Raw genomic sequence first — 18,507 nt, forward strand, 5'->3', positions numbered from 1 at the left:
TCCCAGGGTTCTCTCTCTACCTTGAGGAAGATGGAGGACCCTGGAAACAAGGGGTGCCATCGTCAAGAAACTGTTCAATGCACAGATGTGAGTTGCATGACGGGAAACTGCACGCCAAATAAGGGATTCCCGTGTTCCCTTCTGCTTGGATTAAAGAAAAGTCCAGTTGCACCTTTCACATGGGAGTGAGTTTTATTGCAAAAGAATGCAAACGCACGAGACACGTCTTTATGAACAACTTCCAACCACGACTAGTTCAGAAATGACCCATTTAATGGCAAAAACACTACCAACTGAGCAATTGCTGGTGGCGTAAAATTACACCTGCTCAAATTCAAAGTTGTTCTTTAATCAGATTCAGACAAAGTTTCTCTACTGGCTGAGGATGTTCGTAGAGATTAAATTAACAGGGAAGGCACGACGGGAAGGAAAAGGTGTTAGACTGTATTTAACTATGGGCGCTTTTCATTCGACCAAAACTTCAGAAAATTTCGAAAAGGGGACAAATGGTGACGGAATTTCGGAAAGTTTCATAGACTGCAAGCAGTCTCTCTTTTCCTCGAAAATCCGTGGGGAAGAACGCAAAACAAGTAATCCTATGTGCGCGACCAGCGAGCCGCTAGTAGCGCGGGCGTCGGTTCGCCAATCGCACGTCACGCTCACAGTCACGCTCGCACGCTTACTTGCCTTAAGTTTAAGTTGCGTTCTTCCCTACGATTTTCGAGGTAAAGAGAGACTGCTTGCAGCCTAAAAGTTTCCAGAAAATCCGGAAATTGTTGAATTTCCGGATTCCGGAAGCGAATCATTCAACTAAAAGTCAAATGGAACGGAAATTTCCGGGAAGAAATTTCGCCAAGGTTGTCCTCTTTTCCGGAAATTGAGGAAAATGCTGTTTCATTCGCCGCTGGAATTTTCCGGAAGTGCGAGCTGGAATTTTTGGTCGAAAGGAAAGCGCCTTTAAACTCAAACTGCTAACTACGACAGCTTGAAATAGTTTATTCCTCCCCCTTTAGAAACCATTTCTTGCCATAACAACAACTTACGTTAAAACTTTGCGTTTTATTTTTTTATTCTACGGAATATTGAAATAAAATACTGCCTTGGAAAAGCAGAAAAAGTACGCTCTAAATCACTACTTACAGCTAATTACTTGGCAGCGTTTTCTTTGTACAATACAAAATATTACTGAAAAGCTAGACGTACGATTCTTCTGTGAACAGAATTTTCTCGATATCGTCATGGGACGGGGCAGCATACGCCCCGCTCTGCGGGTACGGCGTGCGGACCTTAGCGATTACTTGCGCCGTCTGCGGACTGATTTTCAGTCCATTCGCTTGCGCATTCTCGCTAAGAAGTTCCTTAATATCGCGAATTTGTGTCACGTCCGTTTTACCTTCGGAAAACGTCGAATCAGCGCCGACGCTCGATCGCTCATCCAAGCTCGACACCGACGACGAAGACGAAGTCGCGCTGCCTCTCCGAATTCGGAAATTGCACGGTGAATTGGGGACTACCGAAGTTCCCCGAGTATCAGCCGAAGGTCCCCAGTGTGTTTTCGTTTGAGCTTCGTGCGGAAAGAACTCGGAGTGAGGGAAATGTGTGAGAGAAGAATTATGCGGAATGGAATTAGAAACAGAAGACGAAACAGAGGTAGGCGAAGATCGTAACTGTCCAGAGCTGTGACTTGTGGGGAGCCCAACAGTTTTCCTGGAGTTTTCAGTAGGCGGTTTTTTATAAGACCCTTCACTAGCATTCCTCTTATGATGAAGATTGAGTCCAAATGGTGAATGTTCCAGTCGACGGATTCCCGCACTGGCGATTGAGCTGCAGCTTGAATCATCGACTTGTTCCCACACATAGTCCTGCTGGCTTGCCGGAGACAGAGGCGTTTTAGGTGTTGAAGAAGTTTCGCTCCTTTCCGAATCCAACCGATCGTGAAATACACCCGATCTCCCAAGGAAACAGGGCTGTTGCACATGCTCCTTAGTTTCGAAAAATTCCTTTAGCTCCCTGGGGGATACTTGTTCCTTATTATTGTCCAAATCTTTAACCTCCTTTCCTTCTAAACCCGGAAAAAACGCAGGTTTCGAGTTCAGTTCTCTCCGACGCTGCATGTGTTCTTGATATGACGGCGCCGCAGGCTGGCGCCGGCGGTCAACGGCTTGAAAAACTTGATCAGGGCTCGGGGATGGAGACCGGGGTCCTCCTGGGGGTTGTTTAGATACCGGTGAGCTGGGCGGAACAGGAGATGTCGGACTGCTATCAAGATCTTCAGTACTCAAGCCTTGAGTTTGTACAGACTGTTTGACTTCTAAAGCACATGACACAGATGAGGGATAGTTAGGTACAGGGCTAAGACGCTGGTATTGCGTGACACTTTGCGTGACAGGAAATAACCGTACAGTTTGAGGCGAATGCGCTCGTCGTAGCACTGCAGTCTCTAGTTTCCGACCACTTGCCGTGGTCTTTTGCGCCTGTTTATGTTCAATTAGTTCAGCACTTGTCGTTGTACTACTCAACTGTCGCTTAGAGTTCGGGGATTTCCGATTTCCCTTTAGTCGCAATTTCATGGAATCCGGCGGTAAGCCGAGTGGTTCCGAACTTCGTCGACCGATGGGTGCATGTCCTTTGCTGTGATGAGGTTCATAAAAAGCGGCGCTGAGTTTATTAGAAAACTCAACGTCATGTCTCTTGAGTGGCGGCGATGAACTAGGTGATGGAATCCCTGAATCACAAGGCGAACTTGGTGTACTAACACTTTTATTCGTAGGATGAACACTAAGCGTGCTTGTCACATACAAGTTCGAATCGCTCAAGTGAATGGAGGTCCTTTCTCCTTTGGGACTCAAAGGTTCGGGTGACTCTATCCCGTCATCCGTAGAAGACTGACTCAAAGCAGTCCGTGAGTCCTGGGTACTACTCTCCGAGTCGCTGGCCACGTGATTAGCAGCGATCTCGCTACGATCGCCAAGAATTGTTCTTACATCATCTCCCATGATATCCACACACCGTTCAATTATAAACTGTATCACCGGGGGTACGGAGTTTGATTGTTCCGTGGCAGGAATACTGGAACCTTTGGGCGCCCATAGCATGCTGGGTGCCACGCAAACTGCCAAGTTGTAAGCGTTCATGTTGTTTGTTTCCGCGTTGTCGGCGATGTGATATAACACGCACAAAAATGATTTTAACAGTTCGTAATTATAACGGTTGATTCCACTCAAGATCCTGAAAGAAAGGAAACAACAGCAAACAATCGCACCGACTGTCGTAAACTCAAACCAAACCAATTTAATACCTAAATGTTATCATAGCATACCAGGGTCAAGCGCTGTGCCAAGCTGTGTTAAGCGCGGGAAAGCTTGTAGACTGTGTGAAGCGCGGGAAAGCTAGTAACCTTTGTTAAGCGGAAACGGTTGTAACCCGTGTTAAAGGAGCTCAGTCTCGGCATTTTGAGTTATTTCTGCCACGTGCAAAATTCAGTAACGTTAATTTTAAGAAAACCCGGCTGAAAACAGTGGTGCACTAAGATAGAAAAACACCAAAGAGATAATAATAAACCACAAAGGAACAAGGATGGAGAAGTTTAACACGGATTGCAAACAACGAACTTGAAAAAATCTAGGCTTAACTTTTTAAGATGCACAAACCGTCACGTAGCTCCTTTAAGCGCGGGAAACCTTAATTGTAGCCCGTTGGAAAGCTTGTAACCTGCGACAAGCGCGGGAAAACTTATAACCAGTGTGCAGAGTGTAATCTTGTTTCAAGGTGGGCGTGGGGAACCACGTAACCTTTGTCAGCTCTTCAGGCATTTAATTTGGCTGTGACATTATTTCTTCCTACAATGAAAGTTCGTACCCCTTGATTTGCCTCGCTCGTTCGTCTTGGTCTACGATATTGCTGGTGGCGACGAGATCTTCGTAATTCTCACTCTCAAATATACAGTCCGGCAAGCGACGAAGAAATTCCTGCCAATAAAACAAGTTTTGTTTTAAGTTATTTACTAACAAGAAAAAAAAGTTACTGTTAGCCAGCAAGAAACTAAATCGAGTAGAAGCACTTTTAATTTAAAATTCTTAGTATTAAAACCAAAACAAAATAGCGGCCGCTTCTTTACGTTCTCGAAAGGCGTCTGTGAAGAAGATTGAGATGAAGTTTTGAACGACTAGTAGGTCTAGTAGATTTATACTAAAACAGTTGCATTATTCGCTCTCCATTTCTATCACTATGCGTAATAAAAGTCTCGAGCTCATAATCCAATTGTTAAGTAGTTTAGAGGAACAGAATCTTCACCTTCAAAACAGACGCAGTTATGACCTCTGACACATCTTCGAAGTCCACTATTTTACCTGAAAGGAAAACATCGTAAACTCACGGTACTCTCTTAGTCAACAATGAATACAAAAGACAAAAATATCGCCAGTACATCTAAATAATACCACTGTGTATAACTCTAGAACCCCACTCTAGACCAGATAGTGAGTAATAGCATTTGTGGAACACTATCAGCCCTTTCATTGTGTCCCTCTTTTGTCCTTCATGGTATGCGTCTCCTCGTCCCTTGATTGTGTACCTTTTTTGAACTCTTATTGTGTACCTTTTATGATCAATTAATTCTGTACCTGGGCTGGGACATTACTGTGTTCTGTCATTTATTCAACTCTGTTTGGAGATTGAGCGCGTTCGAAGAAGTCGATCGTTCATTGACAAGGCTATGAGGAATTTTCGTACAATTGCCGGTGATGCGAGATTGAAAAAAATAAATGGGTACCGAGTCCTTATCGATCAACGTGACATAACCTACAGTACTGCTAGTTCCAAAGCTACATGAACGGCCTCCGTTTACCTTCATCCAATTCAATCTTGATTTCTTTGGCAATTCTGGCATTAGCAGACTTCCTGAAGATTCCCGTGGTATTGGGGCCGTACCGAAACAAATGTAACAACAGTTCCCGCACTGCTTTTGGTACAGGCTCTTCCTCGGAACAGAGCTGCGTCAGAGGAATCCCGAAAAGCCTGGGACAAAGAGGACACTTAGAGTAAGCAAACACAGACAAATGAATCTTAAACTATAAATGACATCATATGTTCAAGGATTCCGAGTGTTTTTATCCTATCGCTGTCAAAATGTAAATCATTCAAATTAAACGTCGTTGAACGGGAGAAGACATTCCTACCCTAATTACAACTTTTTTTTTACCAAAGCTGAATGTATTCTATAATGAGGCAGTGCTGGGTTCAAGCTCGATCCTGCCACTAGGTTAAGTCTACATACGAGCCAAGTGGCCCATCAGGCCGGAGCTTATCCTGGTTTCTGTAGCATGAAGCGACTAGGAGTATTTCTACTCCCCCCTGGATGGGATGCTAGTCCATCGCAGGGTTACCCCCAGCATTAAGTTCACCTGTATCCATTTATACACCTGGGTAGAGAGAGGCACTGTGAGACTAAAGTGTCTCGCCCAAGAACACAACACAATGGCCTTGGCCAGGGCTTGAACCCGGACCGCTCGATCCGGAGACAAGCGCACTAATCATGAGGCCACCGCGCCTCCTACCCTGCCACTAGATTCGATATATTGTTCTGATTCTACTGCGTTCGAGTTCATCCTGACACTTACTTTCCAGGTGATGAAGACTGTACTTCAATGGAGTGTCCTTTAGTTGACCCCTGGGTTTTTTTGTGCATGGCCCAATTGATTATTGGTGACTTCTTGATTGGATTCTTCCATCGCTGTTTGCTGGGAGCAGTGTGTACATCTGTAAAGAAAAAAAAAATACAGATTAGGTTAAAACACAGAGTACCAGCTACACAGAGGACACGAGAACAATTTTTGCTTTGGAGGCGGCGTTGCCTAGTGGTTAGGGCGCTGGATTTGAAATCCGGAGGTCCCGGAATCAAATCCCCCTCTCTGCCGCTGTCGGATGGATTTGTTCGGTGTTCCCAAATTCACCTCAACGTCTCTTTAATAATACACTAGCCAGGCTCAAACCAGTTGGGATTTGTAACAAGTTTTAAGTTCTATTTACTCTATTTCTGTTTCTTCATTAATTGTGCCCCTAACTAGCACGGAAGTGCTAAATACCATGACATTTAAATAAAGTGATTCATTTTTATTTCCCTTCGGACGTTGAAGGCTCCAAACACGCTACTTCTATCAACACCTCTTTCATTCGGAAGCAGACCAACTTACCAATGGCTATTCGGTTAGGAATTTTTCTGTTCCTCTTCAGAATGAACTGACATTGTGTCTCAGGAGACAACGGATCCATTATCGGCAGTTGTTGATCAAAGTCAAACGGAAAGCCATCTTCATCTGTTAAGGCCGCCTCTCGCATATGATTCATTTTGATAGCGAATGGAAATTCGTGACCTTACATCAGAGAAATACCGCAAAAACAAAAGTTAGACTCTTAGGCCGACTTCCTAAACAAAGTCGTAGTATAGACTCAGTTTGTGGCTAAAACGAGAATAAAATAAACCGCACTTTACGAACGACAATTCAGCGTAGAATAAACTACGAAACGCGTTTAAAACGCAACTTATTAGACGCCGTACACACCACGCCGGAGCAATTTGAAAACGGAGGTTTCACTCTGAAAACGCATCAAATGTTTTCCGTCCACACTACGCCGGGGGAATTTAACAACGTAACAATCACTGGTCATTTTGGATTTGTGTTTGACGAAAACTCGGTCAGGAAAGTCACACTATTATCGTGATGCTGTCGTTTTTGAAAAGTTCCGTTTTCAAAATGTTTTCCGTCCACACGAAAACGAAAATCCGGCATTTTCAAATTCCTCCGGTTTGAAGAGCGTTTCCGAAAAGCTCCGTTTTCGTGACGGATTGGTGTGGACGGTAGGCTTAAAAGAAGGAATAAAGCTGCGCTTTCAAATTTCTCCGGAGTAGTGTGGACGCTCCTTTGGCGCCTAAATTCCCACTGAACAATAGTTAACAAGTTATGTAACGATAAATAAACAATAGCCTCTATTCAGCGCGGAAAAATGCACGGATATTCGTCCGCGGACATTATCTGTTCCGAGAAGCGAACAGTTTACCGAGAGCGTAGCTCAAGGAAAACTGTGAGCTTTGAGGAACAGATGATGTCCAAGGACAAATATCCGAGCTTATTTTCGCGCCAAATGGAGGGTATTGTGCTTATTATCCTTCAAATGTTTTTCGCAACACGCTCGGTTTTGAAAATTGGGGACTGTCACTCAAAAATATGCACGGATATCGTTTTCGAAAAGCTCCGTTTTTAAAATGTTTTCCTTACGTACGAAAACGAAAAATACATTCCCCAGTTTTATATTCCCCAGTTTTAGCTGGGGAATATTCAGTCAAGTGACGCCTTTAAACCAATCCCAAGAGAGCGAAAATATTTGATGGATTATAACAACAGTTATCTTAACATACTGAGCAAAAGTTACAGACAATAAAACAAATGAAATTCAGTGCGGTTACATCAAAAACATCAAAGTGCTGATGATTTTCTTAATTCTCGTGACCAATCTGCTTGAAATGTATTGTGCTCGTAAGGAGAAATTCATCTGTGATCACTCTAACCTCTCACCTATCAATGGATAAGCGCCGTCTTCTTTTCCAGACAGAACCCACAGTTGATACTCGGACAGATCGTCAGGCTGAAAAAGAAAGTTACAGGATATGAAGAAATAAGCTTTGTAAGAAAATCGCTCGTGTTGATCTCCGCACGTCGAGTTGCGAAAGTCGAGCACGGAACGAGAAAAATGTCCGCGGCGCCCAAAACCCGAAAGCGAAAAGCGAGAGAAAAACGACTGCCGGGAACACCTACAACCACGAAAGTGTTTGACAAAGACTACAAAACATTAAGGCCTGTGAGCATTCTTGACTCGTGACTGAAATAAGTCAGTAATAGAACAAATTAAGTATTATCGAGTAAGCTACAACCTTTTATCTGCTATGGTTTGCTCCGCTACGAGGTCAGTCTCGTTGAAGGCAAGTCTCAAGGGCTATTTACTACATGTTGAGACAAGGAAACGTACCTGAACCTGAAACTGCGCCAGCGACATTTTAACGACGGCAGCGGCATCGTCCATGTTGGTGACAGAGAAAGACTTGGACTGGAAAGAAAAAAGAAACGGTGTAAGTTAAACGAGGAAAAGTATAACCATTGAACAAAGGAGCAAGAAATAAGGAGGACATAGAAAGAGAAAGGAAACGCTCAGTAAAGAACGGCGAAAGAATTACTTTCGTTTGTCATGTTAGCTGGGGATAGAGGGGGGGGGGTAGCAATAAAATGTAGTTATGCAATTCAAGTTCACAGTCAATATTACTGTTATTCTACGTACATAGCCTGAAGAATCAGGTGAATCCATATCCCTGTTATAAACTTTAAGGTTAACAGACTTTGGGTCTTCCATGTCCTTCTGCTCTTTGAGTTGCCTATAAGAAAAAAAATACATAAATAAACTTGGAATGGAAACCCAAACATTCTCAGACAGAAAAGAAAACTATTTTCAAAACGATTGGTGTTTGTGAGAGCTAGAACTGCTACTGAGAAATAACGGCTGCCAAGGAAAACAAAAGACCAAAATTGCCCTCCTGGACGAGGAAGACTGACTCAATAGTCATTTTGTGGACTACGTATTTGCGCATGCCCTTAACAGCCAGTCGTCATCACGTGACATGGATCCTTGCCAATACAAAAGGCGTGTGTTCAAGAGTAACAGTAGAATCAGTTACTTTAAAGATAACTTACTTGGACAGTACGCTATGCCATGCCTCCTTCTCCTCTGCAGTGCTACAGAAAGAATTCGAGAGCATATCTTAAAATCAGCATCTCTTTCTTAAGCGAGCTAGCGTTACAATAACAAAATTGTTGAAAGAGATTTGCCACAGAAGGAGCAGACTGGAAACTTGCACAAACAAACAAAATTGGTGAAAGAGATTTGCCACAGAAGGAGCAGACTGGAAACTTAGACAAACATGTTTCATGTTGTTAAGGTCATCGTCTCAATCTTTCCTTATCTCGACCACCATTCCTGTTTAGTTAGTTATCGACCCTTAATTTTTTTTCTTTTTTTGTACCTTGGTGAACTCTTATTCAAAGAGCAGTTTTCAATTGAGTGTCGAAAGTAATCAGGTAATTACTTTGGTTTTGGTTTTGGTTTTACTGCGGTTTGACATTGGCTAAGTAGTCTAGCTGGTAAGTATTTGGTTTGGCCTTGGGTTTACACTTACACTCAACTGAAAACCGCTTTTTAATACCTCAAACAAAAACATTCCTTACTTGAAAGCGGCGACAAAGTTCGTGGTCGGCCAGCCAATCACAAACGACTTGTCAACAGCTTTCGTCGATTCGCATACGTCATCAAGGCAACTAGCCAACCAGATCTCACTAACTCGGACTCGGTGTTTGAGCTTGAAAGTCGCCGATCTGAAATGATAACAATGAAAACATTCGATATAAGCACAAGAACAACACGAATTCTGGTTTGACAGTTTTCTGTTGGTTTCTAATCTTTAACCGAATCAAAGACCAAAGATCTGCAGGCCGTACGAGGTTACAGCCCCCTAAGCGGTTTTTGATTGGTTTACCAATGGATTGACTAACATAAGACAATGCCACTGGACATAATCAAAAAGAGAGCTCACCTTGGTTTTGCAACTAGGAGAAGATCATCAAATAAGAAAAGATGTCTATCTTGGGAAGACATCCCCTTGAAAAGACAAGAACCAAAAAACATACCAATAAGTCAAAGGCTATCTCACTGAGAGCATTAACATAACTATGATTGCAAAGCCATCGAGCTACTACAAGCAATCGCACTTTTAATGAGTCAACCAAGCATGAAAGAGACTATAAATAGTGAACATCAGTCTGTTTTGAAGCTTCTTTACAGTCCAGGATTTGTTTCGTACTTGCCTTGATTCGATTTGGATTAGCTCTGGATTTGCTCCGGATTTGACCTGACAAAGGGCTTTTAATCCAAACGCTAACTTTAGAAATCGGAAATTCTTTAAGAGGTTAGCACTTTAAAAACACTTACCGTGGAGAGTTGAACATGGCCCTCCTTGATGAAAGCTCTGTACGGGAAAACTTCAGGAGCAAGTGGGGAAGTGGGTTCTGACGAAGTCTTCATTCGCACACTGCCATCTATTGTAGAGCTAAATAAAGAATTTTCCCATTAAGAACGCAACAAATGGTAATGAACGATGTAAGTCATCATGTTTGTCTGTCATGACGACGGAATATCAACTAAACTGAAAGACAATTCACCTTAACTAGTAAGATCAGATCTACGTGAAAACACTGCAGGGGTAATATAGTTGAAGTGTTACTTTGTGGTGTCGATCGAGCACTTAAACGTCGAGTCCATGCGCATTTGTGACGTTAATAAAAATACTTAAAATGATTACGTGTAATTATCGAATACATCTCGACGTTTTAAATGCGTGCCCTTAGAACTCTGTCTGGTATTCAAGCGGAATGCAATTAACTGAAAATGAGGTGTTCGGATCACTTCTGTCATATTGCACGCTAGGTTTGGGCAAACTGCCGTCTGGAGTCGACTCTTCATGGAAGGGAGAGGCATCTTTCTCTGCTGTTCTTGCAGCAGACAGCAGCGAAACCTTTCGCAATCCAATACCGGCAATTTCCTTTGTCGGGTTTGTTTAGACGCTGGCCTTTGTCTCTGCACGAATTAAAGAGAACGTGACTGTAAAGCCGGCAAAAAACAAACAAACAGTCGGAAAGAAAAAAAAACACACAATGGCTTGCGGTTTATCTCTGGGAAGTAAAACTTGTCAAATCGAATTTCTCAGTGTTTCCACGCAAGAATTGTTCACAAAAACTGAAAATTTCAAACATCCGTGAAAATTGATTCCAGTTTTCAACAGTACTTCAACACCCTACCAAATTTCTGCCGCACTTGTCGGATAGGTTTTCGAGCCTCATAGCTCGCACGTACCCATTGCTAAAGACGTGTTCAGAAACATGCAAACTTACTTTATCATCTTCTGTATTTTTAACAAGTTCTTTACCTTTTTATAGAGTGCGTTTTTCCTCCTAGGGCTGCTTTTATCACTGTTGTTGGAGCCGAGCGTCTTCTGGAGCTTCCTTGCTTAAATCGCTGTGTGCGCAAAAAAAAATAATGTAAGTTTTACATTCTTTCACGATAACTAAACCACCTTTATGCAGAAATGCAAAACATAATCCAATCCACCTAGAAATTTCAAAATGATAAGTCAGTTAATTGACTAAGTAAGACATACCATAAAGCCGATAAACCTTAAGACCACGGGTTGACATGGGTTCGTCAAGATTAAAGGGTCCTTCATGCAGTCACTCTCAACTGAGCTATTTTTAAAGAGCCGAGTTTCTCATACATTCTAATACAAAACTCTAAACCGCAAAACTCCTCAGGAACATAGTCTAACCAAGTTCAAAATGCAACAAAAAGCTCCTTAACGTCGTTATGCGAAATATTTTTAAGTAGTGCCGTACGGAATAAAGCACTGAACAGTTGCTTTCATCTGAATGGTCACACATGAAACAAGTACAACCAATAGAAACTGATTTGTGGCTTGACTCTGGGAATGGAGAGGTCAAATACCCTTATTAAACAGCTCTTACGATCAATTTTCAGCACTTGTTAAAAGTAGTCTGAAATTTACGTTTCCTGCTATGATGCATTAAGTCTGGTTTTCACTACCACATAAGCACAAGCACAAACATAAACAGTAGTCAATAAACGGTAGCGAGGACGCCCTCAACACAAGTGTAAGCACGTAGGCATGAGCAGAAAGGATAGTTACCTTATTTTCGGTTTGATACCTCCGCGATACAGAAAAACAAGATGGCGGACGGTGTTTATGCTTGGGTGCTTATGCTCAGAATAGCGCGTTCTCACTTGACATAAGCATAAGCGCAAGCACAAGAAGAACAGAATGTTTTGTTTTGCTTGGGCTTGTGCTTATGTCATTGTGAAATCCAGGCTTTAAATACTTTATCAGAATAAATAAACTGGACATTTGAACGGTTGAAAAAGTTGAACCTTAAAAAATGCCGACCTCAGGGTCCCAAAGCGTTTCAAAGTCCCTCCCCCTCCTCCTGTCTCCAGGAATACAAGCAGTTCAACCTCACTCAACACCAACCCCATCCTTCCAAAAACGAAACACCTTTTGGCTCTGTGGATCAGATTAAACTGTTATATATTACAATCCAAATGATGGCTAGTAAGCTGCACTGTTACGAGCAGGTTGTCCCTGCATTTTGTTTCCAAAAAATTGCCCGTCTGTGGTGCTATTACAGTTGGACCCCGCCAATTCGAACTCGGTTATTTCGGATTCCCCAACATCATTTCCTTGGATTTGCCCTTCAGTGATTTACTATCCAGACTATCGGCTATTTCGGACTATTTTCGTTTCCCCTGAGGGTTCGAAATAGCGGGGTTCAAATGTATACACATTGGTTTTCAAGACTACGATTGGTGTTTGTAAACTAAACCAACATTGACGTTCACAGCGCAGCTAAAAAGTGCAATACTAAGGCAGTTATCGACTACCATTATCGATGGCTTACATTTAAGTGACTACACTTGAACTCCGATTTACCAACTTAAGCACCTTTAAAAAAAAACGTTTCCGGTCTTTAACTGAGGACGGAACTGAGAAATCGACACCCATAAAAAATGGTGTGAAAAATAGAGATTGTTGTTACAAAGAATATGTTTCAACTTACTAGCGAACTAAATTGAATTGAACTAGCGAACTAAAGCAGACAAATCAAGAACTTTGAAAATGACAAAGAAAAAGTTCATGTAACACTATTGCAACTAGGGCCCCATCCACAATACACCGGAGGAATTTGAAAACGTAGCTTTATTTCAAAGGTTAGGCCTACCGTCTACACTAATCCGTCAAGAAAACGAAGCTTGTAGAAAACGCTCTTCAAACCGGAGGAATTTGAAATCCCCGGCTTTTCGTTTTAGTGTGGTCAGACAGCATTTTGAAAGCGAAGCTTTTGGTAAACGATGACCTCCCGATAATCATGTGATTTGCCGCTCGAGTTTCCCTCAAACACAAATCCAAAGTGACCGGCGAATTGTTGCGTTTTCAAATTCCTCCGGCATAATGTGGACGGAAAACATTTGATTCGTTTTCAGAGTGAAACCTCCGTTTTCAAATTCCTCCGGCGTAGTGTTTAAGTGGCCTAAACCTATTCTAAAACTGAACATCGCGTAGCGCTTTTGGTTAGGAATTCACTAATTATCATTTTTATTATATATCTTCTTCCAGAATAAAACAACATTTGATTTCTCCAGTTAATGATGAGAAACACCTGAAAGCAAACCATCATTAAGCAAAAACAATATTCTCGAGCTTAATAACGAGACAACTTACATGAGAGTTTTGTTTTTCCGAGAGGCATAAGTTGTCACTTGGAAATCTGTCTTGAATGTCGTAGATTTTGCACTGTGGAAATAAAGAGAAAATGTTATTGATTGGTTAAAACTAAGCGTCCAGGGCAATGATGATTTGAGCCGTGATACACGTCAGAAATGCGTAGATATTAACCATAAAAGACATACAAAAACCAACCGCAGTTTCTGCTCATGTTTGACAAGTAAACAATAGGTTAATATTCTTAGCCGAGAAATCCGTGAGGAGCCGGGAAACAGCGCTTAATAAATCAAGTGTGAACATTCGTCTATGTTGCTATTTTCGCCTACTGAAAATTGTACAAAATTTGCAAAATTTCTTCTTTAGTGCTCTGTGGAATTAAATCTTTTTCGACTCGATCAGTGTTACAACTACTTAGTGTTCTACGCTTTTCACCATCACTGATCATGGTTTCACTACACGATTTTCGTCCTGTTTTCTTCCCTATCGATAGCGTGACAACTATTTATGATTGTGTGACACACCGAATGGCACGTCATAATGAAGGCGTTGCTAAGAGAACGATGCGGAGTTACGCAAGAAAAGGACGAGGAGAGAATTTCGACATGTTGTCCAGAAAATAAATTTTCAAAGATAGAATTCATGCGCATTTTAACTGAACCTTCACAACCTTTACTAGGGATTCCCGTGGTGGTAAGGTAAAGTTGAAGTCTGCATACGAGCCAAGTGGCCCATCAAACTGGAGCTTATCCCGGTTTCAGTAGCATGAAGCGACTACGAGTATTTCTACTCCCCCCTGGATGGGATTCCCATGGTGTCATAGTTGTAATTCAACTAATTTAGTTACCTTGTCGCACGCTATCTTTGTTCAAATATGAAGAGAATTGTCGCGCCTTAGGTATGCGTGATGGTACACCGAGATGTCACGCAAGATGTCACGCAAGATGTCATCACAAAACTTGGAATTCTTTCTTATCTCTTGGACTGTACCGACCCTCTAACCCATGAATGTCGCATGAAAACTGGCAAATATGCTAATGTGTGCTGATAATGGACCGGAGTCTTGATAAACATCGCAGTCAGGTGGATCCAGACTGCAATGAAACTGTCTGTAGTTTGGACTGACATTTCGACAAGAGGCTCTTGAATAGCGCGATATACTCGAGATACTGAACAGGTAATTGATATACTGCGGGCGATATGGCGATTTATTTACTCGGGAAAGTCAATTATTTCGAGCAAACGATAACAAAGAAAAAGGGTCGGTTCGCAGCTCTCACGTCTCACATAAATGGCTTGATACCCTTTGAGAGAACAATAGAACAAACAACAGAAACAATGTCCCTAGCCCTAAAACAATAACAGCTGCTAACAAAGAAAAGAATTGCAAGCTTACGAGAGCTGTTACACTTCTGACGAAAACTACGAGCTATGGAAAAAAAAAAAAAAGAAAACTTAACACTACCAAAAAATGGAATTGATACGGCCAATTTCCGTAATAACGATACACTCAGCACCGCAATTTTTTATCCGATTCTTTAAAGGGAGAATTGCCAGAAAATCTTTTGTTAATTTCCCCAGGACTTCAATTATTGTCTAAAATAGTAAGGCTTTCACATGGTAAGATTGTAGTATATCACTTGAAAGTTTGCCCAATTTCAATCTGTCCTGAAAACAATAGATTCTGTGCACATCGAGGTACATTGCATTCTTTCCGTTTTCCGTCTTTAAGTTTTGGCCCGGAGCCTTGGAACGATAAACCTCTTACTTGAAAAATTCACTTTCGGATGATAAAAATATTCATTATCGGTAAACCAAAAGACGTCTGGTGTTAACGACTGCCCACAGAGCACAGTGTGAATATTTTCATACATGTAGTTCTATATAAGATTTGGAGTAAAAACTGCAATAAACTTGAAAAACATGCTGCGGAAAACAAATCAACAAATTAAAAGTATTCACGATACGACTGATAAATTCCAACTTACGTGGTGATTGTCTCGGAATTACAAAGAAGCCGGATCACGTATGGCGGATGTTGAAAAGTATATAAACCTACACCTTTTAATATAGACGTTTATAATCTGTCCGGTCGACGTACGGAATCTTTGCCAATTCTAACCATCGTTGTTCCTGTTTGATTCATTGCAGTGGAACTCCGCCCCATGGCCACCTCGTTAATACGGCCACCCCGTAATTACGGCCGCTTCATTCTGGATCGAACAAAAGCTCTGTCACTCATTTTCTTATTTAAAGAACCCCTTTAATACGGCCACTCCGTTAATACGGCCATATTTTTTGCGGCCCGTTGGTGACCGGATAAATGGTTTTTCCCGGTATTACATAATCATTGTTTCTCAGCTGTAGTAAACGTTTTAAGCCGAAGTTTCCCGCGATTTGTATGCAATTTTGCACAAAGCAAACCCGAGTTGAACATTTTGTGAATTTTTCGTCAGACCAATATCTGAACTATAAAACCGACTTTTAGAAGGCAAATGACATGGATCGAAAATGATAAGGAGAATTTGAAAGCTGATCAGACTTATTACTATTATTAGCAACAAAAATACCAGGAAATATACGCGCTTGAAAGAGTGAAAAAAAAATTGATAATCTGTTTGTAGTGTTTACTGGTGAACAGTTCAGACGAGCAGCGGATTAAAGAATTACTTGTCAAAATGCTGCGTTTCCTGTATGACTGATGCAAAAGACCACAGAACTGAACTATAACGATAACGCAGTCATAGCGATTTGATGAACAAATTTTGATATCCCCCAGGCAAACATTTCGCGAAATTAAGGCAAGATACCTCTAAGAAATAAACCCATTTCAAGGCTGTAGTAAGCCAATTCAGGTCAAGTGAAAGAACTGAACGTTTTTTAAACACCATAAACGCTCTCCAACTATTTGTGAAACACAGGAAGTGAAGTAATGTTTGGACTAATTTCTATATGAAATAACAACTGGCGCGTGGCAGGGTAATGGCTATACAATAAGACTGATGCCTCAGGCTATGCGCAGTAAGAGCTTTAGGAGATGTTCATCTGTATTAAAGTTATCGAGCTTTACCGAACTTGTCATCCTTCAAACAGGAATGTTGAACATAATAGGTACAGGTGAAAGTGATATTGACGTTCTCTCACCACTGCAGCTCACTTGTTTCTTTAACAAACCTGAAAAGCTATTTCATATTTCGAGACTGCCCAACAAAAACAACGAATTTAAACGACGTGATGTTCACAAAAATGATACTTCCCAAATCCCTTAATTTCATGTGATTGTCACGTAATGAAAAGGACGAAACTGGTATAACTGCTCTTGAGCATTCGTAACAAAATATTTCATCGACTGCGTGCCATTTCGAGAACAAAACACGTTAAAAATGCAATCCTACATGTGCTCTAAAAACATTACCTGAACATCATCTGTTCGCGTTTTGAGAGCTCGCCGAACAACCACAGGGCTTTGACTCGGCACAACACTCATGGACACGGCATAAGAAGGGGACTGCGCCGTACGGAGCGGCGTTTGGGTTGCCATAGCCCGAGATTGATTTGATTGCCGCTGTAGAACCATGAATAAGGTTATCTACTCTCACAGAGCTGGCCAGAAGATCAAAGGCAGTGACTTGTCCCCTCTAAGTAGACCGCCGTGAATTCTTTCAAAGGCCACAGATAAGATGGCGAAAATAGCTCATCATTTTGCGCTTCTCAGTTCGATACCGCGACAGTTTCGACTTGGATCGCAATGAATGGGCGACCTTTGATGAGATAAGCCTTTCCAGAGCAAAAGATCGATCCCGATCGATCCCGAAGTGCATGAAGGTACTCCACTCTCCAAAGGAATGGCCAAGACTGATCCTGGCGGATAATCAGGTTAAGATCGCCTAAATCCTTAATGGACGAGTTATATTCTTTCACTCAAACCAGACACCGGACATAAAACCTGTACACAAGCGGGGTCAAGTTTCAACACTATCTAGGATTGATACAAAGTGATCGCATTTCTCAAATTGTTATATTGTATTGCTATCATAGAAGGCTGGAATTGAAAATGACCTCGCGACTAAAACAAATAGTGTCAACATATTGTTTGAATGCGCTTGCCACAGGCGTAAATAAACACCCAAATTAACATCGCAAGTTAAAAATACTTAAGGATTTGGGTTTAAAGATTCGATGGCATCTGAAAAAAACAAGTTGAACTCAGCTCCGGAAAGGTCAAAGGACCGAATTAGCGAACATTGGTATCACGCACAAATAATTGAACAAAATTAACAGAACAAACATCGACATGAAAGAAACCAACAAAGGACATTTCAGCGCTAACTAACACCTGTACAGCTTCGGAAAAAATCTGCAACCTCCTAATTTTAAAGTGAATGTTTCCCACAAAAGCACATTTCTCGAGAGGAGCACACATACCAGTCAGCGATTTAGGTTGGACGGACTAAAAAGGCTTTGCAGAAAAGAAAACATACCTCTTATGTCGCGGGAAAAAAAAATAATTAGCTAAAGGAATAATGCGTAATTAAAGCGATCTGGCATACAAAGCGAAGATCACGAGATCCTGAAATATTTCAAGCACGATCCAATTTTATCGCGAGCAAAATCAAATGACAGTTTTTCGAGTGTAATAATAAGTTTTCGATGACTATTAGCGGATTTCAAACGCATTGTCTCAGTTAAGATTTTGCCATGAAATTACGCGCAAAGGGAAGAACTCGGAAAAAGCGGAAAGCTTTGAAACGTTGCGGTGAACAAGTATCAATGCCGATATAACAGCCAAGCGTCACAGAGTCTCTGTTTAAATGTTAAATATGAATTATTATTCAGCGTATAAATAAAAACCCTCAAAACAAAACCATAAATCAAAACTGTTGTATGTAAGACGCTTGTCACAGATAAACCTGCATAGCATACTTTGTGATTTCCTTTTAAAAACAAAATGGACTAAAAACAGCACCATTAATTATTATTACAATTCTCTAGGATCCACGTTTTTTTTTTAAAGTTGTTCGTGTATTTTTAGGGCTGTTCTCTGGATCACGTACATCTCATTAGCTTCCATGTTCAGTTATTAACTTATAACGTTGCTAAGCTCGTGAAACTGTCGCCGGCAA

The 18,507-nt window shown here is 41.5% G+C and overlaps 2 protein-coding genes across 6 annotated transcripts in view; both read right to left on the reverse strand.

Annotated features, from left to right (window-relative positions):
- The window catches only part of LOC145480848 (uncharacterized), a 60,738-nt gene extending 47,370 nt beyond the window's left edge, over window positions 1-13,368 (reverse strand). The window contains exon 1 of the mRNA XM_081459181.1: window positions 12,833-13,368. The gene's annotated coding sequence lies outside the window, so the exon portion shown is untranslated. The remainder of the gene's footprint in view (window positions 1-12,832) is intronic.
- The window catches only part of LOC145480844 (uncharacterized), a 63,497-nt gene continuing 45,068 nt past the window's right edge, over window positions 79-18,507 (reverse strand). For 4 of the 5 annotated variants that reach the window (XM_081459171.1, XM_081459173.1, XM_081459172.1 and 1 more), the window contains 15 exons: window positions 13,385-13,456; window positions 11,024-11,112; window positions 10,030-10,147; window positions 9,635-9,699; window positions 9,270-9,416; window positions 8,739-8,780; window positions 8,329-8,422; window positions 8,023-8,100; window positions 7,572-7,641; window positions 6,192-6,371; window positions 5,619-5,757; window positions 4,847-5,016; window positions 4,294-4,349; window positions 3,859-3,968; window positions 79-3,228 (listed from right to left, as the gene is read on the reverse strand). In XM_081459171.1, the coding sequence (XP_081315297.1) occupies window positions 1,194-3,228; window positions 3,859-3,968; window positions 4,294-4,349; window positions 4,847-5,016; window positions 5,619-5,757; window positions 6,192-6,371; window positions 7,572-7,641; window positions 8,023-8,100; window positions 8,329-8,422; window positions 8,739-8,780; window positions 9,270-9,416; window positions 9,635-9,699; window positions 10,030-10,147; window positions 11,024-11,112; window positions 13,385-13,456 (3,465 nt within the window). In that variant the 3' untranslated portion in view covers window positions 79-1,193. Of the gene's footprint in view, window positions 3,229-3,858; window positions 3,969-4,293; window positions 4,350-4,846; window positions 5,017-5,618; window positions 5,758-6,191; window positions 6,372-7,571; window positions 7,642-8,022; window positions 8,101-8,328; window positions 8,423-8,738; window positions 8,781-9,269; window positions 9,417-9,634; window positions 9,700-10,029; window positions 10,148-11,023; window positions 11,113-13,384; window positions 13,457-16,799; window positions 17,246-18,507 lie in introns of all 5 variants that reach the window. The other variant, XM_081459175.1, reaches the window with a different exon arrangement.

The sequence above is a fragment of the Orbicella franksi genome, chromosome 3 (assembly GCF_964199315.1).
Source record: "Orbicella franksi chromosome 3, jaOrbFran1.1, whole genome shotgun sequence".
In the NCBI taxonomy this organism is placed as follows: Eukaryota; Metazoa; Cnidaria; class Anthozoa; order Scleractinia; family Merulinidae; genus Orbicella; species Orbicella franksi.